This window comes from Triplophysa dalaica, chromosome 18 (genome assembly GCF_015846415.1).
Source record: "Triplophysa dalaica isolate WHDGS20190420 chromosome 18, ASM1584641v1, whole genome shotgun sequence".
Taxonomy (NCBI): domain Eukaryota; kingdom Metazoa; phylum Chordata; class Actinopteri; order Cypriniformes; family Nemacheilidae; genus Triplophysa; species Triplophysa dalaica.
Window position 1 is genome coordinate 21289413 of NC_079559.1, and position 27311 is coordinate 21316723.

Consider the following 27311-nt stretch of genomic DNA (forward strand, 5'->3'; position numbering starts at 1 on the left):
AGGGCTCATAACTAGTGATTTGTTTCTGCTTTACATGGTCTGAAGATAGGGCCCTACAAATATGTTGATGATGCTGATTAAATGAACTTATAAAGTACAGTTTATAAATAGTACTCCGCATAGTATTAGAATCATGCATTACAAATCACAGCAGCAGCTCCTTATGAGAACCAAAGATGAAGGATTTTAGGAAGGGAAAGGAAACAAATGCATGTGTCAAAACAGTCTGCACAGAAAACACGAGAAACAAGAAGAAATCGTCTCAAACTGCTTTTATTATATTTTAAATAACAGTACGTTTTAATATAGTTTCTATCTTGCATCCAGCTTTCTGTTGTACACTGACTTTAAAATGAAATACAAAAGATGAATAAGAGGAGAGAATGCAGAGCAAGTTACTGGTATAGAGAGAGAGAAAAGGAAACTTAGTTTATTTTTAGTCTTTATTTGTGTAGCCAACTCCAGGCCTAACGTACAGCGACAGGACTTTTTGTGTTTCTGTACAGAATGAATAAGAGGATGGAAGAAATGCCACTACAGCCGATTAAAGAGAGCGTCTCTTGACACACGTCAAGTGAAACAACAGATTCTCCCGTTCGATTCTGCATTTTATATCAAAGAACAAACCCGAAAAAAACCTGTTTGTTACAAAACGTCTCTAGCATCGTCTTTGTGTCAGCAGAAATGTTGTTTTGCTACAGAGAGAATGAGACGGTCTTTGTTCTTCGTGTGTGTGTTCTTTAAACAGGGTCGGGGTGCGCGTGTGTGCGTGCGTGTGTGTTTCTTCAGGGACAGAACGGCTCACCGTCGTGTGTTTTACTCTTCGCTTCTCTTACGTGCATAGCTCTGAAGCGTTGCAAGATAAAACCCAGTTATGTATGTTATGTATGCACAGAGTAGCAGAAAACCAAACCAACAGAAACAAAGAAGAAATAATATAAATACTGTGATGATCTCTATTTAACAGGTTATTTTAAGAAACAAAGAAAAAAAGAAAAACATCAAGGGCTTAGTTTCATATGCACCTCTTTTAAGCAATTCTACAGCATGCAAGTCTACGAGTTTCCCACCCATGGCAGACAACCAAAATAAGATCGGTTTTCATTTTTAACTTAAAAACGTTTTCAACATCATTATTTTCAAACATTGATTTATACAACATGTCATTCACAGAGCAGTAACTGTTTTCCAAGCACAACATGGGCACCTCTCTTTCAAAGAAAAACTAAACTTAAAGATCTGCCCCAGCCCTACGGTCAACATCATCTACAGCAAACAGGTCAGGGTAAGAAAAACCGTCAAAACAATAGGACATGATTGGTTAATCTTCATTCAACGCTACAAAAAAGCATAAGGGGATACAATTGACGTGGTCTTATCTATGAAATTGGAGCATTGATTATCATGAACAGCACATGCTTGGTTAACATAGCTGAACGTTATTACATATATGAGCAAAACAAACTCGCTTGACCAGAAAGCAAAAATCCCTGGACTAAATGAACAGGCCTGATAGCAGCTAGTGGACCCCTTTTGACAGAGTTTCACAACATTGATAACGTCATGCTTGTTTTATATTCCCACTACAAACTCGATGCTAAAATATTAAAAAACTAGGAGACAAAAAGCACGCCTGGGCTCCTCGATTTCCACCCATGGGGAGGGGTCCAAAAAAAAAAGAGAAAAGGCCAGAAAGCGATCGAGTTAGAAAAACCTGTGCCCGTGTTAAATAGAATGATGGCGTGATGTTAGCGCGATGACAATAGCTGTGGAATGAGTGTCTTTCAGTACAAGATCAAAAAAATGGTCCCAGAAAGGAATCTGCACAATAACTGACTTTAATCCGTTTACAAACTACAATCTAGCTGAGTGAAACAATTGTGCTCTTTTTTTTCTTTCTTTGTTTTCCAAAGGAGAGATTTTTCTTTCTTATTTGTCATTAAAGATGTTGGGGTCAGTTCTGTTGTGTTTGAGGAGGAGCAGAAAGGACAATAAAACTCAACGTTTCAACGTTAGACCGGTCTTCCAGTCGACTGTAGAGTCTGGGCGCCGTCTGTGAAGAATAAAAACGGTGACATGACAGAAACATGAGTCCTATTACACTACAGTGATACAGTGATGTCAGCACACATTTGCATAAAAACACATCATGCTAATCCTTCTCAAATGTTATCAGAAATATCCTGACCAGCTTCTCTACTCTTTTACATCTCAACTTAGAATAGTTCACCCTTAAAATAAATGAAGATTGAGTGAGACGGCATGAAGAAGAGAAAATGATACAAGAGAAACTTGAATGTTTACCTGACAGCTTTAATTCCAGATCTTCAGGAAACTATCCCAGGAGCCTGTAGCCACAGCCATCCCATCATCGGTTACTCCCAAGCAGCTGACGCGATTATCATGACCTGCCAAAACCCCTGAGAACACACGGACAAACCAAACATCATGACCGGGACGAGCCTGAGATTCCGTCTGGCGAGAGTTCTTGAGCAAACAGCGACTGGTTTTTGACTTGCACACTGACCTGCGCGGTCGGCCTTCAGGGCGTCCCACACGTTGCAGTTAAAATCGTCGTAACCCGCCAGCAGCAGGCGTCCGCTCTTGGAGAAAGCCACGGATGTGATTCCGCAGATGATGTTGTCGTGAGAATAGACCATCAGCTCTTGATCGGCGCGCAGATCGAACAGCCTGCACGTGGCGTCGTCCGAGCCGGTGGCGAAGGCATTGCCGTTGGGGAAGAACTGAGAGAAGGTGCGGCGGTGAGTTTACGTGAGCAGAACCACCGTTGGTATGTTTCAGTGTGTGACACTTACGCAGATGGCATTGATGTCGGACTCGTGGCCGGTGAAGGTTTGTCTGCACATGCCTTCCCTGACATCCCACAGCTTAGCCGAAGCGTCGCAGGCCCCCGACACAAACAAACGCGTGTCAGGGGCCAGAGACAGCGACATCACGTCACCCGTGTGACCTGCGAATGTGGTCGTCTGCTGCCCGGTCTCAATATCCCAGAGAGCGCTGAAAACACGCACACATCAGGACACAAACTGACACTTCCTTTCTTTCTGCTGGTGCTCCAACAATGATCAGATATATATATATATAGTCTTTCTCAAATCTGGTAATCACATGCCAATATGTCAAATGATGGAAGCGGTGTAAGGTGTCCCACCTTTTCAACGCTTCAAACACCATCATCATCATGATCATCTATATAAATAAACTCACCAGGTGGTGTCACCCGAGCTTGTGACAATCTGATTATCATCCACAAAACGGCAACAGGACAGATAACCTGCAGACAGAAACCACAGCGCCGTCAACGGAGAGAAATCATGCAAAAAAGCGTTTGAAACGTTTCCTCGTACTGACCCGTGTGTCCTGCCAGCTCCCGGCTGACTCGCACGTTCCCCTCGCGGGTCTTCAGATTGTAGATGGAGCAGATGTTATCCAGACCTCCGCAGGCCACGTAGTTTCCAGACGGAGCGTATGCGCAGGTCATGACCCACGAGGAACGCAGTGGGATGGCATGTACCTATAACAAAAAGATTGTGTTCATCACAGGCTCCTGCACTAAAGCTGTACGTGTGTGTGTGTGGCCTTCACTTCACCTCACCTTGTTTGTAGTATAGCTGTCCCAGATGATCAGTTTCCCGTCCTGAGAAGCGCTGACGAGCAGCCTACAGACAACAAACCATTGGAGATTCAGAAATCATGTTATGACATTGCACACAGACACAGACACACACACACACACACACACATCTTTCACCAAAATATAATCTGCAAAGTTTACAGTACTGCACATCATACACATGAAACTATTCATCAGGGCTGAAACGATTCCTCAACATGAGGACATGATCCCATGAACTTCATTTCACAAACATTTTATTGTTTGAGTGAGTGAAGAAAAATAAGGGTCTTCTACAACCTGCCATAATAAAAGTCTGGTTAACTCTGTATTTTATGTGGATAATAGTAAAAATAAAAACAAACTTATTTAGATGCATCATGCATAAGCTGAAGTTAGTTGTTTACCTTTGAAATTATTCTTTCTATTTTTAATAATGTTTCTTATCTATACATTTGTATTATATTGCATTTGAATATAATATGGCGATGTAATGTATTAAATTTTCACAGCAATAAATATAATAATTTTATTAAAAAGTAAACAAATTAGTTGTTCATTGTAAGAGAACCGTCTTATTTTCTGTTGCATATTAGTATAATAAAAGTATTTATTATACAAATACCCAATTTATCGATGGTAAATCAGTAGAATACTCCTATATATATCTGCAGCGCTAATATTTATAACAACATTAAGACGTACATCTGTATTCGATTCATCTATTTGTCTCGACTACCAAAGCAAAATTCAGAAACGGATCGATCTGGGAGATTTTTGATGGTCTCACACATCTGCTGTGTTACATACACACACGGCTGGAGTGTCAGTGATGTGGGCTAACAGTTGGGGGCAGTATGTGTACTACTTGGGTTATTAATCTCTGTTAAAGGCATGCAGAACATTGACCCCAGCTAAGGGAGAGAGAGAGATACAGAACAAAAGTGTTTTCATGTGAACGTGAGTCCTGTAAGGCTGATCCTTCTGTAGATGTCACTACAGTCCGTGAGGATCAATTCTTCATTCTGTCTAATGTGGGACTACTGCCAGGAAAACATCCTTAAAGCTATGAGAGTTGTTTGAATGCCCAAGTCTTTACCTATTGACAGCTACAGACGTTTATTCTGCGATTGCAGAAATTAAAATCCTCTCTACACACAATTATTACAGCTTGACATAGAAATGTTCCAACATGTATTATAAAGGTCAAATAATTCAATGGACTTTCATTCCCTCCCTCAGTCCTGAAGTGTGAGATGCACGTCTCACCTCGAGTCAGTGCCCCAGTGCATGGCATAGATCTTTGCCAAATGTCCCCTTAGTGTCCGTCTAGTGCGCATCTGAATGCGGCCCACAGGCTCGATGTTTGCTGTGATCTGACAAACACACAACACATCTACATGACACTCACTGTATAGAAACATCATCACACTTCCTCTTGTACTGTGACCAGTAGACTCTTACCTGCGAGAGGGTGGCGTCTGCGCATGCTTTCCGCGCATCCTTCAAGAAAAACAAAGGGTTTACACTCACAAACTCATGACGTTTAATATTCATGAAATCTCACCAAAACTTTGCTTTGTGTTTGTTTTTATGAGCACTGTCTGATGAAGCAATATCTGATAATATCTAGGGATGGGCATTTTTTTATAATTTCATATTTGAATAATTAAGCTCATAAAAAAACGAATATTCGAATATTGGTTTATTTAAATAAAAACGTAACATCATTATCTACTGATTTAGACACAATTTCACATCAAGCTTACATTTCTCATTAAATATTCATAATGCATTAATATTATATCTTATATATAGGTATTTTAATGTTGAAAAAAATAGAAAAATACATCAAGACTGCATTTAAACCTGCGCGTATATTCCTATAAATCAGGTATATTACAAAAAGAAAACAGACAAAACAGAACTCAACATATATTGACAGTCTGTGATATATTATTCTCTTGTTTATTTTGTTTGACATGTTCTTGATAAGAAAAACAAGCATATCGGTGTATTTTACTCTGTTCAACAAGCCGACCGCAGTCAAAACACGCCACTCTTCTCTAACTCCCGGTCACAAAACCCTGATCTGACGAGAAAATCTGGCTTTATTGTTTATCATGTTGATCATAAATAAAGTAAACAGACTTAATACCTCCATGCTGACTGTTAAGATCCTAAAAAATACCCCGCAAGAAAGAAGGAGCCGTAGTGCTTGTTTCTGTTTATCATGTGAGTGTCATATGAGGAAGATATTCTGCTGATCAGCGCCGCATATAAATATAGTTTTCTTTGTCATTCACGGTCAGTGTCTGTCTTGTTTAGCTTTGCAGTGGATTTTCATCAATAAGAAGGTAGGCCTATTTATTTTATTATAAGGAATCACGACAAACAAACAAAACAAGCATCTGTGCAAATTTATTTACAGGCTGTAACTTGAAGGCGACGACCCTATTTGAACTTCTAGAAGGAAATCTCAGGCTTTAGGTTTGGAAAAAGCTGACAGTCTCATGTTATGGCCAAATTTATTAAGATTTGTTGCAGTAAAATGTACATTTTCATGTTTCAAGTTGTTGAATTTAGCATTACTTCATATATTTCCTACGAACGATTGTGAACTTACTAAGAACAACAGCTCCAAACAAGTTATGGTAATAAATGGATTATTGTTAATCATTTAATACCGCGTTGGTATTTTTATACCTAATGCAAGTAATGTTTACGAATTCTGTGATTCACCAGTTATGAAACATTTGAATATGGTGATGTGAGCGGAGCATAAAACAGTGTGTAAACTTAAAATATTTAAACTAGCAAGCGATCTGAGGAACAAAAAATAAGGAACACGAACAAAAGATTTTTTATATTTTCTGTATATTATAAAGTCATAACAGATGAAGCGAAGAAGCGTTAAATAAGATCTAAGGTCTTCTGTAGCGGCAACTAAACCTTGTGGCTAACGTTTACAAGCCTGGTGTTTTAGCATGTGCTGTCTGATGACTGTTCTGTAGCTCAAGGGCTTGATTCCTACATGTTACTTCAAAATACTATGAAATATTTATTACAATACCATGGTAGATAAAAATCTCAATGGGGTCAATGTAATTTACTGATTTAAACAGTTTAAACAATATCTGCATCACCTGCTAAATCTTTAGGGCGGATCGACAAATCCTTAGATTCGGCTGATGTGTCAGACATATCTCAGCACCAGAACCTCTCAGAGACGTGAGGACGAGCTCAGTTTACTCAAGGCATTGGAGGGTCATACCATAGATCAAAAAGCAGCAGTGTTGTGCCTTTTAAATTGTATTTAACAAGAACAACAAAGTAAATTTTTAACCCTAAGGCATAACATGAAATTTGATACTAGCATGATATTAGGAATTAGGGGGTTTGATTATTTGTCCATTCAGTTATAAAGTGTTGTTTTTTGCCATATTCTCATTTACAGTTATGTGCAACAAACCAACCAAACTAAAATTGTGACATAGCCAGGTACAATATGATATAGTAAAGTATCTAAAGCTTAATTGATGAGTAGTACAAGAGTGTATTGATTAAATGTGTAGGGCTGTGTTCGTACAGAGGATTTATGTCACGTGTAGTGTTAGTTGTCGTTGACACTGTGTGTGAGGTGTTGTGGATTGTTTGGTAAGGTATGTGTGAGTTATGGTGGTTGTGGTGACTGACTCTGATCTGGGTCTTCAGCTGTTCAGCCTCCTGACGTAACTGGTCGAGTTCGCTCATTTTCCTCTAGACGATGGGCTTTACTCCGTCCACTCACTGGCTCTCGCACGGATCTGAGGACACACAACGAACAATCATTACAACTCAACAGTGCAACAATCAAATATTATTTAGTTTGATTACTAGTATTAGTGATGGCTTAGAGACAACATAAATAATCTCGAATGGACAGACTGTCTGTTCTTCCTGTTCCGGGGTCACCCTTCAGCAGTCTCAGAAAAAACTGAGGTGTTGACAGGTAAGCCGAAAATTATCATCTCTTTGACAGATTTTACCAAATTTATGACTATTTTTTAACAGTTTGGCATTCACAAAAACCTTCAAGCTTGTACACACACACACACACACACACACACACAGCGTGAGCCAGGAAGCTCAATTCCTTTATCAAGATCTATTTAACCTACAAGAATGAACTGCATACAGTCTCTCTGGCTGTGGAACCGGTCAACTGGTGATGCTGTTACTAAGCAACAGGACTGTGCAAAGAACCTGTGCCAAAGAACAGAATACGACAGGCCATGCACAAACCAATCACATCACATGAACCCAGTTTAAAACTGTCAGCAAATACAGTTCTTTATTAAACACTTTCAATATGCATTTCTGAAGGTGTATTAGTATATTGCTTTCTTTGAATGAAACGGTGTTCAAATCAGTTAAAAACAAATTGTATACATGAATTGAATTTATTAAACTGATCTGCGTTTCAGTTATGGGATTAAAAACTGCAGCAAAAGTCTGTTTAATTGAAATAAAGTCTGAAGACACAAAAGACAGACGATTAGAAAACAAAAGTATTTTCTCTGAGAGGACGAGAGAGGACGGACGGCTCGTCCTGATGTCAATGTCACGGATGTAATCCAGTGCTACAGTTAATTCAGCCATTATAATCCGGTTAACATCAATCCTGCTGACCTGAATCCAGAACTTCAGCGAAACATCTGACAAACATTACTTTCATATGTCCTAAAACATCAACAGATAAATGTGTTCCACTCACGTACAGGCCTCTCGACATTAAGACAGATAAGCAGTTCCAGTCACCAAACACAGAAGACCGAAACATCTTCATTGACTGCAAAACTCCATAAAACACTCAATCTCTGTAGGACATCTGACAAACCACTAAACAACCTTCACTCAGTGATGGGCTCAGGCCAGTCCTTGTTTCTCTAGTGAAAGCCTCACCTGTCTGCTGTCTGTCTGTGTGTCTTTCTGAAGAGATCTCCTCACCTCACTGCCAGCGAATGCTTCAGCATTCACACACACAAGAGTTTAAGCCAAGTATAATCCTGCTGAGAAAGTGTCTCGCTGATATTGCTAATACAGAATAAGAGCTGCGATGACCTGAATATCACCTCCATAATGCTGCTCTCGCAAACTACACACACACACATTCAACAGAGATCTTTTCATTTCATTGTGTTTGTCTGCTTCTCTAATTGCATTCAATTACTACCAATATTTAGATTATTCAAAATCTGATAAAGTGTAATAACGTGAAATGATTTTTCACAATTATTCCAAACAGGATGTGCGTGTCTGCAGGTTTAAATAAAGGATTTCCATTTTATAACAGACACAATAAAAAAAAAACTTTCTCTCAAAACTGTTCAGGATAATTTTTTTATTGATTTTCAAAGTTTATCTAATGTGTGACCGATGAATGAAACATTATTGACACGCCGAACGTGCCATTCTATGAGTTACATGGCATTATAAAAAACATTCCTCATTCCATTCCATTCCATTTTCTACCGCTTATCTTGGGTCACGGGGAGCGTGCGCCTATCTCAGGAGTCATCGGGCATCAAGGCAGGATACACCCTGGATGGAGTGCCAACCCATCGCAGGGCACACACACTCACTCATTCACAGCCTACGGACAACTTTTTTCAAGAGATGCCAATCAACCTACCATGCATGTCTTTGGACCAGGGGAGGAAACCGGAGTACCCGGAGGAAACCCCCGAGGCACGGGGAGAACATGCAAACTCCACACACACAAGTCGGAAGCGGGAATCGAACCCCCAACCCTGGAGGTGTGAGGCGAACGTGCTAACCACTAAGCCACCGTGCCCCCCCCATTCCTCATTCCCACAAATAAATTTAATGATGATTTTTATCTACATTTAAAGTAAATCAGATGGATCATTATTAATGACAGGCACGATTACAACTAATAATGTAAAAAGGTGACTGAGGCTGTCTAACGCTGTGGACAGCTAATGTAAATACTCATCATAGTTTTATTATTATAAGTTGTGAAAATACCTTGAAGTAATCAACAGATAAATTCAACAGAGAATATTGTCTCTAAAAGAATGAGTAGCATTAGATCATGAAAATTACATTACATGCAGTGTTTTATGTTGTCGTGTTTGAAAGTAAGCAGTCTGCAGTAGTAAGTCCGAAGGTGAATAAATAAATAAAAAGTTATGGTCTTGTAAAGAAAGGAGTCGACTCTGAATCACGCAAACGAAACGTATCTCTAACCGCACAGATCTAAGTCACTAGAAATCGTCCTCGCTTACGGTTTGCTGGAACTGCCGCGAAAGCTTCATTCTCTCCTCCCACAAAACACTGTCGCTCGTTCGTGATGTCTAGACCCGTGTTCTACGATGTGAAACTAAGTGCGTCTTATTTAAACTATCAAAGGAAGAACTTCTGAGGAAACAATGGTTTCAATTCATTTTCAAATGACACCAGAGGAGTATAAGCCCAGGGTTTTACTGTGCGCGTCATTTCACTGAAGATTGCTTCAATAATCTTGGCATATATTAAAAGACTATCCTTGAAAGAGGGAAATATCAATATCACTGTATATAATATAAAACCTGTAAACCCTAATCCAGCAATGATGGTAGGCGTTCTATTTGTGACACATGATGAACGCCGTTACAAATTCAAGGAATGGGAAGAAGGCAGTCACCGGCGAACGTTCAACAATTTTTAATAAAAAATAAACAAACCACAAAACTAAAGTAAAATGCCGGCAGCGTCAACTGCCGGTCACACAATCATAATAAACCATAACTTAAATCTAGGCCTGGTCCTCTCTCGGCGTACACTCCGGTCGCTCGTCCTTTTATTCTTCCGATCTCCTCCAAAGAGATGTGATACCTATGCAACACATCTGACACTCATTATCATCATTCGCTCTTGTCCCGCCTTACTCATTACAAACGCGTTTGACCAATCACAGCAGACTACACCATCTGACCAATCACATGACACTAGGCTAGCAGATAGGACAGGATTAGGAGGAACGAATCATATGAGAGTCAGTCAAGAAGTAAGGTAAGAATAATTAACTACATAACCTTGTTGTTTGACACTCCATAAACCAAAGAAGGACCTTAAAAATCATATAACACTTTTTATTTCTCATCTAGGATATGTCATACAGTCTGCATGCATTATTTAAAGAAAATGACCATATGTATAACAAATAACAATGATATAAACGTGCAGTCAAGAGTAAACATCAGAAAAATGGATCTCTAGACATCAGATTCTACATGTAACAGGGGTTATGAGGTGCTGATCATGGATTAAGTCTGTCTGACTTTCTCTCGTCTTCTCAAACGTGTTACTCAAGTGAGTGAGCTGTGCGTCCAAATTGCAGAAGTGACGCCTTCTTAAGTTTTGTGGACCACTTATGGCGCAGTGGATCACATCAGTTGTGCTTTGACTCAACAAAGAGTTTAAGTTAAGATATGCGCGGGAATGCGCTTTTATTTTGTACTCATCAAGATACTGAAGAGAGAGCAAGAGCACGCTCAAACTCTATTATACTGTATGATGTATAGACTCGCAGTTAATCCACAGATCACATGCGTTTCCAACAGCAGAACACGATCTGTCTACCATGAGGAAAAATGTAGAGGAGAAATGATTTGGATAGGAAACAGAATAAATTGAGAAACAAAAAATTGAGTATGAAACCATTCGATAAGTTCTTGGTCTTCATAGAGTAAAGGATGGTTGCTGTCACACCTGAAACACCGTCAAATCTTTGGTTGGCTATTGGATGAATTAGAAGTAAATAATACACAAACGTATTCACAAGAAGCCGGATGATTTGATGACTTGATCTTCTCAGTTGTTCAAAAGATTAGGCAATTATCTACAGTATGTTTGGTTCATTTTGATGATCTTACGAAGGACTTGTACGTACTGATCTTCAACATCAGCATTTCTCCTTTAAACAATTCAAACTAGGGCAGCATGATTCATGGAAAAGAAATCGCACGCATTTGGCGGTTGGCTGCGATGTTTTATGGGCAGTTTGTCAGTGACATACAGTTGCATCTGAAAGCCAAAGGGCGCTCTCGCACAGAAACTCTAATGCTCCATAGAAGAAGAACAATATATGTGTTCCTTTCTTCATCTGGCATCTTTCTATAACTGTTTTTCAAGCCTCCTCAGGTATTTTCGTTATAATGATAATGTTTGATGGGTGATGCTTTTTTAAATGCACGTTTTAAGCGACTGCATTCAGATGGAGCAGAATTTCCCACATATCACAGAGCCGTACTTTACGAACAAGCTACGCATAAAACATAATCTCAGCCTTAACGATTTCACAATCGTGATTCAGCCACATCGATTCAGTTGCGATTTGAACGGGAATCAAGATATGTCGTGCAGCCCGAATTCAAACAGAACATTAGTGGGAGCCTGTGACCGTGTGGACATATAGAGCAACTGCGCTTCAGGTGACCCGAGTTCTAGTCCCGGCCCGAGGTCCTTTACCCCACCGCCTTCTCTATACCACTTTGCTCTGTAGAGATGTACAGAGTTCTAAAAAAACGGAAGATTGACATTGCTGTTGTAGAATAAAATGTTCTACATAACCTTGAGTTCATCAAGTATGCTTTCAACACTATCAGAGTATACGACACGTGACGGGTGCTAAGACACTAAGACAGGCTCATAAGACTCTCTTATCAGTGTACAGAATCCACTTGTCTTGACTAACTCATACCTCATTCTATAACTGCTGTGGTACGGTGAGATATGATCAAGGTTTTGTGACAATTCCAGCTGAACTAGTTAGAAAATATTTTGTTGACTGGAATCAGAAAACTGCATCTTAAAATCAGGTGTACAGAGAAATGTTTGGATTTGTTTGTTTAAGAACATAATGGGGTACATTTTTTAAATCCATTTTGTTAACTTTGTGTACAAGACTATGTTCACATGATTTAAGATTACATTCTGTACATTAATACAGCCACTGGCTATATAAAATAAGACTTGGCTGAATCTCTATAGTCAGAACAACAAGCGATGAACAGAGATTAACAAAGTGAGCCTGCAGCTAAAATGTACATCAACAGCCATCCATTCATGTTAGGAAAGCAGAAGAAAGTGAGGAGTTTGACATGAGAACATCCTACTAAAGCACTTCATCCTCTTTTTTCAGACAGTATGCCTTGTGCAGGATTTTGTCAATGAGCGAAACTGAAGCCTGTGGCCTGTGCGGTGGACTTTAAAGTATTCAGATTTTTTCAATGCTCATGATAAAATGACACACTAACAGGAGATGCAAATGTAAATAGTAAACACTTCTTTAAAGCTACAATACAGAAAAAAATCCCCGTAAAGTATCCAAAAACCACTAGGCCAATGTTATATATTGTGTTCAGTTGAGTACGTACACCTAAATGTTTCCAACTATTCGATATTCATGAGAAAATCATCATTTTAACCAGTGACATGGACAGAGACGCTGACCTATACGTCGATCAACAAGGCTAGTCTTATTGTTTGAATGTCTTGTTCTTAATTTAGCACGAGTGTCATGTATATATTTACTGAACAAGTCATCGTTTTCAGATCATCCGTCTAAATAGTAATAAATACATTTTATGTATTGAGTCGAATTCATTATAATGAAATAAAACCATGTCATCAATCGCAACATTTATAAAACTTTCTTCACATCATCCATAAACGTGATTTCTCACTTACGTCTGGTTATTATCAAGCTACATTGTTGGTGTTGTTGTTTTGAACCGAGGGGCAACCTTCCTGTCTCTCTCGAGAAGCCAACACAGAAGTGACTTTATTGACCTGCCGCTGGCTCCAAAAGAGAGCAGAAATTAAATAAAATGAGCAACTTTCCAGCAGAAAAAAACCTGTTTACAGCCTGGTACAAAATGTTATTTTGGTCTAGATTTCAAATTTTACCCTTATGACAACAGTGAGGAGGGTGAATTTTTATATAACTCACCCGTTTAAATTATATTAAGCCTTTAAATTGTGAAAATTAGGTGCGTGGCCACTAGAGTGACAAGCGGTTTCAGCAAACCAGACCCCCAAGCTGTAGCCACGTCCTGACTTTATGCCCATTTTTGATTATCCGGGAATGACACGCAGTGAAGCGATGCCAAGATGGCGACGAGCGCCTCCGCCTACTTTCGGCTTCACTTTTACTCTTCACAAACCTACGGGTGATGTCACAGACATTACATCCTTATTTTATACAGTCTATATTTTGAAAGTATCCGTTTTGAACGTGCGCCCTCTAGCTGCGGAATTGACATACTACACCTTTCCACACAACTTGTGCAAATCATGCCCACCTGAAAAACTGCCTGAACAACAAAACTGATGGCTATATAAAAAAGAAATGGAATGATCATCATTATGCCTGCTCGGATTTCCCAGTTCATGACACAACACGTGGACAGAGCAACAACCAGATATACGGAGTATAAGTGGATACGTCACTTATTAATCTTCTTAAAAATGAGCGGAATGTTTTCGGAGATCATCTAGCAGGCATCACAAAAGTCGGCCTGCCATATAAACCTGAAAGAGTTTTCCTTTCAAAAACATCATGCTTAATGTATTTCAGCCTGAGGCCACACACAGCTCCTATATTCAGGTTTAGAGTACACACAGTAATGCATTCACTCAATAGACCTGACTGTTTGTGTGTGCGCAGATGAAGGCCGAGCACGATGAGAACACTGAGCACACACACACACAGGCAGAGTGTTGGTGATATATAGAGCGCACTGAAGATGCGGGCAGCCATGTGTCTTCTTCACATCCCCTTCATTCATAGTACACTAGGACTGTGCGATTAATCAAAATCGAATAAGAATCGAGATGCGATGACTGCACCCAAGCGTGTCCGCCCTCTCTGTGATCGTCTTGAGTAAGCGCACATCCCCTCCACTCCCCTTTCGCTACTGGAGAAATGAAATGATTGGTTCTACGTGACTGTTATAATTGCACATTTTATCTCAAAACAGTTTCAAAGTCATCTTAGATGCTGATGCATGTTGGCTATTCCCATTTCAGAAGAATGCACACGCGGCCTGCGTCTGAATGCTTCTCATACTCGTGCTTGGCTCCATACGGCACGTCATCCAAAACGGCTTCGAACTTGTCTGTCAATTCTCGTCAAACGCTCTCGCCTCGCACTGCACGCAAGTCTTCACACGGCATGTCCCAAAACAGACTAGGCGTTGAAACTTCATGCACGCACACAACCCGTGACTCAATCACTTGTGTTCACTCACACCTATCTGTCAGATCCATTGCAAGTCATATCTTTTTCAAAAATCTTACAGCCCTATACTATAGCCTACTTTCACTTTGCACACACAAACACACCTTGACAACCACAGATGTCTGTAAGAGGTTTAGGATGTTTAGCAGATGTTTTTCAGACCTCCAGATGTCTGGGCGCAGAGAGATGCTCCAGAGATCAACAGTGGCCTTTAACAGCCACCATTTTGTGTCACATCAAAATAAATCATGGCGCGCTTTTCCACCATCACACCGAACTGTTCTTAGCTCGGTCTGGAACCGTTACAGTCATATTTCCACATGATCCTGGTTTGACGCGGCACGATCGAAGACTGTTCTCGGCTGAATTTTATGCACGGCTGTCTTATCGTGCTAATAGAATGCGCGAAGAGGTGTTATAGCTCGGTCTCTTGTGTTACAAAGGCAACGAGTGACACGTTTGTGTTTACATTCTAGAGATTTCAGTTATCAGCCCCGCGGTGGAAAACAACCGTTACCGTTTACGTACCGGCTGGCCCGGATCGGCACGATCAACGAGAATGATTTGGTGCGATGGTGGAAAAGCACTCAAGAGGTGGCAAACGGTGACTGTATATTTCATGGAAGTGTCTTTGACGTCACATGTAGGTTTGTGAAGAGCAATTTTGAAGCCTAAAGTGGGCGGAGCCGGTCGTTGACATCTTGGCAGCATGTCACTACCGGAAAATTGAAAATGGGCAAAAAGGTGTGACGTGGGCAGAGCTGAGGTGCCTGGATGGAGAAAAAACCTGTTACTCAAGTGGTAACAACCCCATTTATTCAGAGTTTTAAGGCTTACTGTAATTTAAACGGATGAGTTTAAATTCACCCTCCTCCCAGTTGTCATGAAGTGCAAAATTAGCTATATAGACCAAAAATCATTTGGTGTTACAGCTGTAAACATGTTTTTCTCTTTCACTTATAACATGGGGCTCTTTCAATCTGCTTAGTTTGGAGACGGCCTCTATCAGACCATCAATGTATTGCACTTCCATGTTGGTTTCTCGAGAGAGAGAGACGGGAAGGTTGCAACTCAACATCATGACTTTCATAGTAAGAAAAAAATATTGTATCAGTTATCAAACAGTTCTAGGGCAATTTTAACAACCATTTAAATGTTTCCTACTATTGTAGTCATGATGTCCTGGAAAGTCTGTTGCTAAAAATTTCCAATAATCTTTCTTCGTGTTAAACAGAACAAAGACATCTATACAGGTTTGAAACAACTTGGGGGAAGTAATTCATGACAGAATTGTCATTTTTGGGTGGAGTATCCATTAATACAACCAGGACACAGAAGATAAGCGGTATACAACCACAGAAACACTGGGCGGCAGTATGTCCTCTTGGCACTTGATTGCCGCCATAAAAGAAGAGCCCATGTCTGCTCTGTGGTTAGTGCGCAGACATATAGCAGTGTTTCCCCTACCATTATATAAGGGGGGCGCCCCGCCCTCCTAACGGCTCGCCCCGCCACCCTTGGACGTCAAGTAAATTTGATTTGATTTTCTTTATAGCGCCAGATTACAATTTGTTATTTTATTACATAAACTAAATAACCCTTAAGTAATATGTTATTTATCTTATTTCCACGATGGCATGTCTTTTCTGTCTGTGTTTGCGCGTTTACAATTATCCCAATGAGTACGCACACGCGCTCACTCACACACAAACAAACATTAGCGGACAGAGAGCGCGCGGCGGGAAATATGTCGCTTCAATCAGATGAAAACCAAATGAAAATATTTGCGTTTTTTAAGCGCTCACAGGGAACTGAAGATGTCAAAACTCACTCCACTGCGAGTAGCAGCCGGAGTAGCTCTCCTGCTCCAAGTCTAAGTGTTGCGCATCCTGCCCCTGACAAGCATCAAAAGTCCATTCATCACCGGATGGCGGTTAAAATGTATATTAATGAATTACATGCCGCTTACTATTTACATATGTGTGTTTAAAATGTTTTTAGTCAGGACATTGTAAATCTGCTGATTAAATAAGCCCAGAGATATTTAATACGCTATGCAGATGGCTCCGTGTTGTATGGGAATGTCACGTGATGACGTTCAGAACAGCGCACGTGATGACGTTCAGAACAGCGTCCGCGTCTGACAGGATTATTCTCCAATAAATGCATCATAGAAATTAAACCGTCTCACAAAAAAAGCCTATTTAAAATTAGTTTATCATATAAAGGTATTAACTAACATTAATGAACAATGAATGAGCAATATATTCGTTAGTATTTATAAATCTTTTTTTAGTTCTTTACTTTTTTAAGCTCTGGCCCATTAATATTAACAAATACTTCTATATATTTAACAAAGGTTATTTGCCAAAGTCAATTTTAAAAAGATTTAAATACATTTATTTATATTTATATATAACATTTTTTTAAATTTTACAAAGCATTACCCTCCCAGACAATCAATGTATGTGACTAGATAGATAGATAGATAGCACATAAAGAATGAAAAGGAAATGATTTCTCGTCAATTTTATCCAGAAATCGGGACCGGCAAGGAAAAAGTAGTATCGGTGCATCCCTACATACTGACCAGAGAAAGATTCAACATTTAACACTCATGGCAGGATTTCTGAAACTCTTGTCCTATCGCTTGTAACAACACAAGAGCCGTAGAAGAAGCAGCTCGCTTGAGAAGCATTAGCATTGATAGCAGCAAGTTAAAAGTCACTTTTGTTGCAGATTTGAGATGTTTCATACAGAAGCACAAATTGTTTATATTGATAATTCATTCAGAAATGCGTTTGAGTAAACATGACTCTATCGTGGAGTTTTTTGACCTGAGGGAGGGGTTCAAACAGACCACGGTCTTGCGGTCTGTGTATGGTCTGCGTTGAGTTGACGCGTTGTTTCATTCTTGTAGAGGTGCGCGTCAGGCTACGCTGTAGGGTACATGACTCTGCGTAGGCTACACCATAGGTCCAACACGCGAGTATAAATCCAGTATAAAACATAAAAATGTTTTCATTTGAAAAAAAATTTTTCTTCTAATTTTGGACTTCATTGCACACAGAGACAATGTTTTTGTCAACGCAAACTTTGAAAACACTCTACATTTGAAAATATGTGCCTTTCCTCTACATTTCCATGACATTATAAGGCAGAAAGTAAATAAACACTTTACAGAAATGAACTTACGTTTTACCTGTGAACAGTCCATGGGTCTTTGCTAAGCGTTTTACGGACGTTTCAGTGTGGATGTGCAGGACTTGAAAATGTGTGAAAGCGCGACAAAGAGCGTTTTTTTTAAACTAAAACTGTACCAATGTGGACAGGCTCTTTCTGCTTACAACGCATGTGGATTGTGACTGGCTCTTCTCAGCCTTCAACAGGACACAAGGCATACGTGTTCTCTTGACTTGTTCTTCTTTGGGAGAATATTGTGGTGAACTCTGATATGTTCTGGTTGTTTCAAACCTGATCAGCTGTGAGTCAGGCATGAAGATGACCCATCCAAATTTACTCCTTAAAGCATGAAAATATACTGGAGCATTACATTCTGAGCTTACTGCCTGATGACACAATAACACTCGCATTTCTTGTTGTTTTGTTAGACCAGTCAATGCCAATACAATCAAATGTAGGGATGAACCAAACTGAATACAGAGCAAGTTTTTGGATTTATGTCCATTTATCTAGCCAATTTATTAACCTATTGCATATATGCACAAAAATTTGCTCTTTGATGCATTTTTCTATTTTCTCTTTTTAAAGAAAGATAATTTTCAAAAATACAGTATCATGAAATTGCTTTTATGATACTGTCAACACTGCAAAAAAACACGCTATATTAAATATGACAACTGTCACTCAACATTATAAGCCTTGTTAAGCCAGTGAACCACAGAGAATGCAAGATGTGAATGAGCTTTGCTGTAAAGTTAGTCGAAAATGCTAAAAACAGCTTTATTTTATAAAACATACATTTCTGTTAGGTTGAATAAAAGTAATGTTTTATGTAACATAACAATTGTCATTTTCATCTCATTTTATTAGAACGATACTGTTTAGTGTGTTAACAAAATGTTTATACCATTTCCTACTTGTAACTCACTTATGATAAAAGCGTTGTCCAAATGAATAAATGTAATGTAAACTTTAAATACGTCAAAGTCACTTTGGTTAGCCACTTAAAGGTGCGTTAGGCCTTCGTGTGTGCGTACACGATCCGAATGGCACAACCTCCTCCTCATTTTGAGCCATGAAAAACACTGATAAAGGTAAGAACAAGTGTTGTTTACACTGCAGCGCAGAAGAGCACCAAGTGAATAAAATAACAATATATTATTATTTGGGTAGTCCTATAGTGTCCTATCAAGTGTCCTAGTTTGTGACAGCAAAATTAACAACAAACTGTTAATATTACATTGTTTTATTTAATGAATACTATTTATAAAATAGCATAAGAGAGCCTTATCTTTGTTAGTTTTTAAAAAGTTTGCCGTCGCATCACAGGACAAATTTGCATACGAGTATGGTGGGAAGAAAACAAATATTGATTCAATCTGCTAGCGATTCGAATTGATTCACAAATTCAAAAATAGATTTTTTTAAATGTCACTAAATATAATAATCTGAAGTCTTTGGAACAAATAAGGCGGAAGTCACCCGCAAGAGTGGAGCAGCAGCCGGAGTGCAAACCTCACGTGCAACCACAGCAGAGCATAAAGGAGCAGTAGAGAAAGAGAGAAAACTAAATACATCCAGCCCTGCAGGACTAAACTGCAAGATAAACAGAATACACTTTTAGGAAGGGCTTTCTCTGCAGCTGCTCTGTGCAGTGAGTGAGCGGCAGGGAGAAACAGCGCATTCAACTTACAATATCACAGCTGACTTGTCAGTGACTGCAAAATAGTGTTTTCCAAGACCTGTCACTGTTTAGACTTAAGAACATGAACATACTGCTGTCGATATGCAGTTTGTTAGACAGACGGATGCACTGGGTGCTCTGCACTGGACTGATACACTCATATTGGTCAAATGACCACTCTTTTTATGTGTGTGTATGATGATTTTGTTATATGATGTGTAAATGCGTGGAAGTGACTGCCGTTTAACATTAAGCACTAATGAGTCGTGTTTAATAACTATGACTATGTACTTGCTTTAATGTCTGACAGCAGAAAACGTCAATGAGAATGGCTTTACTGGGCACTCGGTTGTATTAAAATACAACATGTGACAGTTCTAAGAGTAAAAGCCAAAGTAACCACAACAGTCTGACTCTGAGCGCAGACGTGACGCGATGACATCCTTAATATGCTAATTAGTACATCAAGAATCGATCATAAATCTAATCGTGACCTAAGAATTGATACTTAATCAAATCATGAGGGACCAAACGAATCCCACCCCAACATATTAGCCTGTCAACTACCCATATTTTTTACCAAAAAAAAACACCCCTGGTTTATGTTTGCACTTAAATTAAATATAAACACAATAGTTTGTTATAAAGTATAAAGTTTATAGAATAGAATATATACAAACAAGTTATTTAGTAAGAAAAAAACAAGGCAGCGAAGTAGAAAACTGTGAAACTACCCCCAGTTAAAACGATTTGTCCAGGATACTACAAGACCAAAGTTTGTCACTGGGAACACCCAAAGTATGGTATCTTTAACCTCTACAGTGACATCAGTAGCAGTGAATTTCAGAAGGACTTGCTGAGGTGAGGCTGTGTTGGGGGTAAATGAGCGTGGAGCACCCAGTGGTTATGTGGACCTGACATCTCGGAAAACATCCAAGCTACTTTTCAAACAGACGCTATCATTATTAACCAACTGCAGATTTAAACTTCAAACACATACAGTCTCTCCTAAACAACTCTTAAAACTACAGTTTTTCTGCTCCACTGCTGTGGCTGTGCAAAGCATTTTGGGAAACCTAGCTGTCATAAGACCACACAATTCCTCTCCCAAGGCATCCTTGATAAAAGGAGCGGAGCACGGACACATCCGGGGATTTGAACTGCACTTGGCTAGATGTCAACTTGGAATTGGAACAGCACATGGACTGCAATTTATAAAGTTTACAAGAACACAAGTAGTGACAAGAACATATTGAGAAGTTTTCCATGTTTTCTTGTAGAGAACAGACAGAGAAGCACGTTCCCCAATGACCTCAGCAAACACACACTCAATGAACGTACTGAATGACTAATGTTGCTTAAGTTATGGGAACCTTATGGAAGATTTTTGTAAGTGGCGTTAAGACACAAACATGTTCTCCACATGAAAGCTAAACCATGGTCACGATGTCTTTCAATGTACTTTCTTTTGACCTCATTTCAAAGCTTCACTCACACTGACAGCAGGTGGCCTACAGAAGGTCGCTGCAATTCTGTTTCTACTGTTTATAGCGTTACATTAGTGTTTGGTAGCGGTGGGAATCGTTCGGTACCTCACATTCCATTCAAATCAATTCTTATCCTGATACATTCAAATCCTAATAAGAATTCAATAGGGCTGGGCGGTATGACTGTATATGCCAATACCGCAGAATAAAATGTTAACTGAAATCAACATGATTGTTCTATGTTTATTGTTCTATGTATATGTTAACAAGTAGGCATGGTTAACTTTGTGCAAGTTGCACATTATGAAGAAAAAACATTTAACATAAAAAACATATAACCCATAACAAATCAAATTCATTATTTTGACCTTCCTTCATTCTGTAGTTTTGTGATCCGCTCCAGTGCGTGAAACATCAAGATGGACTATGACATTAGCGTCTTCTTTTAACAGCGTGAGCTGCGCAGTAATAAAGTCATCTGGGTCTGCTCTGTACAGCGCAGGTGTGTTTTCTTTACGCAGTATGAGCTGCGCAGTTATAAAGTCAGACGCGTTTTCTGCATAAAGTCTAACACAACTTCGCTATACAGCTTGAACAGGCTACTTTGTTTTGTGAACATTTTCAAGCGGAATCACAATCTCAACATCATGATGTCTATCAGCCACTGGCGAAGGATGATGGCATCATCTGTCGGTCCAACCCTGGTACAGATTAGGCTGCCTATTATGCTTTTAAGTAACCTACAGTAACGAAAAATGAATTCTAGCACCAATTTAAAGTGCTTTTCTCACTACATTAGCCCAACAATTAGATGCAAATGCAAAGTCTCTCAGGTGGAGACAAAGCAAATCTTTTCTGAGTGAAGGTAAAACCATTGAAGAACTTTTTTTGTTTCCCCAACTCCTCATTTCTTAGGGCTTCAGCTAAGCACTGGCAACCCAGATTCAGTCATCTGAAAAGTTTGTTTTTGAGTGGGTATTCCAATCCAGTTTTGCTTTAAATAAACTGGCACAGAGTCCAGACTACCCGATCCTGGATATCAATTGATCATTCTGATACAGATTAAATTGTTGGAACAGCTGGCCCTATAAGATTGAATTTCAATCCATATGTGAATTGATTCCTCCCCACCCCTACTGGTTGGCTGCAGAAATAGAAATTGCTTTTCAAAATCAGATCACTCTTTAAATGTTGGAGAAAACATTGTGATATGAAAACATCCACATTGTAACGATAGCTATAACGTTTACTGTAACTATAACTTTATTTGTGTCCAGAACAGCGTACAATAAAAATATGTTTCTTCTAAGTTAACGCTGTATTGTTCCCAGGTATTAAAATAAATGAAGATGACCTGTAGCTCATGCTTTTTATTTTAAACATTATTTTTATTGTTATCTTCCATAGTAGGGATGGGCGATATATATAATGATTTATAAGAATCAAGTCTAAATCGATTCTGAAATGGATTCTGTGTTTTATGCACAGCTATTCTGTGAACTATGGCTCTTTGATCAGTAGGAAGTACTGCTGATGATAGTGTCGAGTCGTTTATAATGTGGCATTTCCTGGAACTGTCACTGCGTCAGAAATCTCTTACTTCTAGGCGAAAATAAGTACAAGTCATGAATAGTACGTCCGAAACCTCAATATGCAAAAAAAAGTAGGCGAGAAATACCCGGATGGCTTACTACTTCCGCGAGATTCATGTGTTTGGATCGGATGGACACTTCTCTATCCTATGATGCCACGGGAGCTGAGCAATGATCAAATTTCAAAAGTAAATTAAATAAATATTGCGGAAAACTTCAAAGCAGACGTTACGTTTTTAATGTAGGTCCCAATAAATGAATTTCTCGTTACTAAATGATGTTTTTATCCGTGCCCTCTGCGTAGGTCAGAGAGTATACGGGTCACATGACTATAAAACAAGGCGGACGCAGTATGTCCCAAATGTATTCATACTACACTCCCTCATACTATAAAGAATGTACTGTTTGACGGCTGATAGGTGGGTACTTCAGTATGTACTGTCACAGTGTGTGATTTTGGACACAGCATGTGTGTGTGTGTGTGTGTGTTAGGGGTGGGACAATATATGGATATGGCGATGCATCAACGTCCCTCTCCATGCAATACGAGAATCGATACGATGCGCCGAATATCGATCTTTTAATTCATTAATAAAACAAGCACTGTAAATATATTTCCAAGCGTTATTACATCATGGCTCCACTGGGTAGCGCTTAACACGCAAACGAGGGAAACGTGAACAAAGTAGTCGAAGAAAGACTTTAAGATTGCGTGTAAAATAAAATATGCTCCATGCATATTTGTAAATGAACGTATATTTAATGCATGTTGCTGCACTCAAATGGTTTTTTAGGTTTCTTTTATATAAGCTGGTTCACACGAAGATGTTTCCAGGTTTAAATAAGTGGCTGTTAAATTTAGAAATGTGCTAACATTTAAATGTGTTTTCATAGTTAGACAGATATCGTGATGTATTGTCACAGAATTGTCTAACAATATATCGATTACGTGACATAGCCAGACCGTAATATTATTGGTACCGCGAGCCATGTATTGCGATCCGTATCGTATCATAGGGGTACCCTGTGATTCCCACCCCTAGTATGTGTGTGTGTGTGTGTGTGTGTGTATGTAAATCGTTCTTCTTCCGTGAACCATATATTCAGAGTTTCTGTGCGAGAGCGCCCTCTGGCTTTCGGATGCAGCTGAAATGAACATTATTTCACTCATAAACTGCGCACAAAACATCGCAGCCAACCCAAAACATGTGCTGTTTCTTTTCGATTTATACCGCAGCCCTTGCCCATAGTGTGAACAGCAAAACCTGGTGTGTCGTTATCACCAAATGCGGACGCCATCTTCACCAACAGTACCTCCTATTGGTCAAAAATCAATTGTTTTATGATCCAAGAGCTTTTACTTTTTTTTTCAAAATGTTGAATGTTTTTGTTCATTTTTATTTTGCTTTTAATTACCACCAGTTACATCCATTAACCCTTCTCTTAATGTTCTTGGTGTGCATGATATATTTTTTCTAATATTATTACATCATGAACTTATTCTCTTGTTAGAAAAAAAAGGAGATGTTTGGAAGCGTGCTGATAACCAAACAAAATCTCCATTGACTTCCATTAGACTTCTTAAAATATCTTCTTTTGTGTTCCACTGAAGAAAGACTCTTTTGAACAAAATGACGGTTAAAAAAAACAGATTAAACTACGTACAGATATTTCATAAGCGCTGGCTGTATGAGTACAGCAAATGAATGTGAAACATTTAACCCCCCTTTAAAACAAACCCATTCAGGAAACATAATACTATTGCGTAAACTCGACATCTACAAAAGGAGAAATTTTCATATGTGATTTCAGAAGCAACTGTCACCTTAAACTGACCCCTCACACACCCATCAAACACTGCAGTTACAGTGAAACAGACTGTTTGTGGTCACTGACGGGACAGCAGCTGGATCACAAGTCAAATCAGCCATATCACTGACCAAAGCCATAATCCACACAGCTGCCATCCACAGACGGCAAGAATTTAATCCTGTTTTCAGATGAGAGGAAAACGTGGGATAAAAATAAATCTCATCTGGATAAAAGCAAAACAAATATTTATGAAATTTAATCACTACAGCATGTTCACATGTATCAGATAAATGGTCGTTTGAACATGGAAATGTCCTTAAAATGAACACGTTTGCATTATAGATTCCCTGCCGGACATAATAAATCAAATGAATAGTATGTGAAGAGTTTATAAATGTCTCTGCTAGAGATGTGTGCAAGGATTTCTCTCTGCACGTGAGCGTTATTAAACGTGCAGGAACCACACACCAGTTCACTGACACACTGAAGTCCACACATGATGTTTCACATCACTACAACTAATAAGAGTTTGTCATCTTTAATAAGCTTCAGACTGCGTTGGGCTCATGACGTGAAGATCATATTCTCACATCTCTCAAACGAGTGACAGTCATGTGTGTCAGCGGCAGAAATGTGTTTTCAGAGGTTTAACTGAACATCAGATGTGTTGAGGCAGGGCTGTGTCTTCACCGGTCGCCATCTTGTTGGCTGCAGCAGCAGCTGTAGGCCGTGAACACACACACACACACACACACGACATGAACACACTACACACACGCGAATATCATAATCCGATGACAGTAAAACGCTTAACAAACCCTCGATTACATCGATTATTCGCCATCGGTATAGTCATGAAACACTGAGGCGGATCCGTCGCGCTGTTCTTCCTCATTCACGTCGATCAAACGCGCGCGCGCCCGCTCGCTACTAAACGCGCTTTAACTCGACTTTGAGACAATCCTGTTAATTCAAGCACAAGCTAATTAAACACACACAGACAATCCTGACATAAACACTTTGTGTGTGCGAACGACCATCATCACCGCACGCGAGCGATTCACATCAGCGACCGCAAGAAATACACAAACACACACACACACACACACACAATATCAAGATTGTTTCTCATGATATGTGACACATCCATGCACAAACGCGATGAAGTGAGCGGATGTGCTTTAGCTTTATTCGTCGATTATTCATCTTCAGCAACACAATCGACAGCTCGAGCTAATGAAGCGATTCAGTGAGGACCTCTGCATAGGGAATGAGATCTTAATAATCGGGCTGATATAAACCCTGTCCGTAACGTTACGTGTCAGCAGCAAAAAATGGCCTGCTATTCATTAATATTGAGACGAAGACAGCAGCTACGGGTCCTAGAACAGCTCATCTTTGGCACATGACGGTGATTTGAGGAAGTTAACGCATTAAACCAGGGATGTGGCCTCCGCGAAGCATTCTATTATTGAACAAACGCACAGTGACAGAAGCGATCGCGCCTCTGCGCGCGTGTTCCGACTCAAGAAAGAGAGCAGAATAAAGGACGGCAGATGAACACTGACCTGTGATCAGTCGTCGCAGTTTGTTGTGTTGCTCTCATTGACTGTAAACAGCGAACAGAGATCCACAGCTGCAGTTACGGCCGGCAGACGGTCCGTTAGATCAATCCGTTACTCCCCGAACCGCGACCGCTGCACAGCGCTCAGTCGGATGCAAATCAACACACGCTGCAGTCAAATGTGCTGTGATGACCGCGGCTAACGCGACGCTCGCTCGCTTTCCTGACGCCCCGCACAGCTGATGAAGCGTTTCTTCAGTCTCTCTCGCGCTCTGGCCGTCAGACGGAAGATGGGCGCGGTGACCCTGTTCTCGAGGCTGGGAAACCCCACGCTGCGCCTGCGTCATCACGCACGCCGACTCGCGCCAAATCACGTTTATGAATTTGGCTAAAATCTTTATAATCTGTGTATCATAATTTCAGTGGTTCAAATTATGTATTTACATCCCATTGTGAGTCGGGTCCTATTCTGTTTAAACGCAACGATATGTAAGCGTCTCTTTGATGTTATGAAACATACTGTATTTAAAGCCCCAGTGAAATCAATTTGAACGTTTTTTCCTTTTATTAAAAATAAGTTACTCTTAGGGACGTCAATAAACTAATTTTCTCCTAAGCGTTGACAGAATTCCCATTTAGAAGATATAAGCATTCAAAACTGACTGTCACATGCGCTCAAAAAAAATCATTTGATTCTCGTCCAATCAAATCCGCACATAGAATCCAAAGTGTCCCGCCTTCTTCACTGCAAGAGCAACTTGTTCGCACATTTATTATGTTATGCATAGTGAATAACGCATAATGCAGTAAATGGGAGATGGGGTTGATCCAGACAGTGTAACTATTCAAATTAAAGTCTTGATTTCGCGCTAGTGTCACGCGAGCGGTTGCACATGAGTGTCCTCTGGTTCAGACACACGATTGCACAGAACTAATCATATCCAACAAAGTGTATCTGACTTGTTTCTACACAGTATGTTGTATGTTAAGGCTCTATTCTGTGGAAGTGATCGGACATCGCAGCCTTGATGAGTACAGGAGAAGACAAACGCTAGTGTCACTCACCAA

General features: G+C 39.7%; 1 protein-coding gene across 1 annotated transcript; it reads right to left on the reverse strand.

The window, feature by feature from the left end:
• Positions 1-257: 257 nt before the first annotated feature.
• Positions 258-26558, reverse strand: gnb1a (guanine nucleotide binding protein (G protein), beta polypeptide 1a). The gene is made up of 11 exons (XM_056772766.1): positions 26248-26558; positions 7331-7440; positions 5099-5137; positions 4904-5010; positions 3617-3680; positions 3373-3535; positions 3229-3295; positions 2817-3018; positions 2528-2744; positions 2305-2420; positions 258-2053 (listed from the first exon to the last, which is right to left on the reverse strand). Exons 2-10 carry the CDS (start codon positions 7385-7387, stop codon positions 2314-2316), a joined length of 1023 nt encoding a protein of 340 aa, XP_056628744.1. The 5' UTR covers positions 7388-7440; positions 26248-26558; the 3' UTR covers positions 258-2053; positions 2305-2313.
• Between the last annotated feature and the right edge of the window lie 753 nt (positions 26559-27311).

Excerpts from the sequence above, each read along its gene's own strand:
- gnb1a (XM_056772766.1), bottom strand. The coding sequence starts at position 7,387 with ATGAGCGAACTCGACCAGTTACGTCAGGAGGCTGAACAGCTGAAGACC. Across the intron at positions 3,536-3,616 it reads ACAGCTATACTACAAACAAG|GTACATGCCATCCCACTGCG; the intron begins GTGAGGTGAAGT and ends TTTTTGTTATAG. Across the intron at positions 2,745-2,816 it reads CCGACATCAATGCCATCTGC|TTCTTCCCCAACGGCAATGC; the intron begins GTAAGTGTCACA and ends ACCTTCTCTCAG.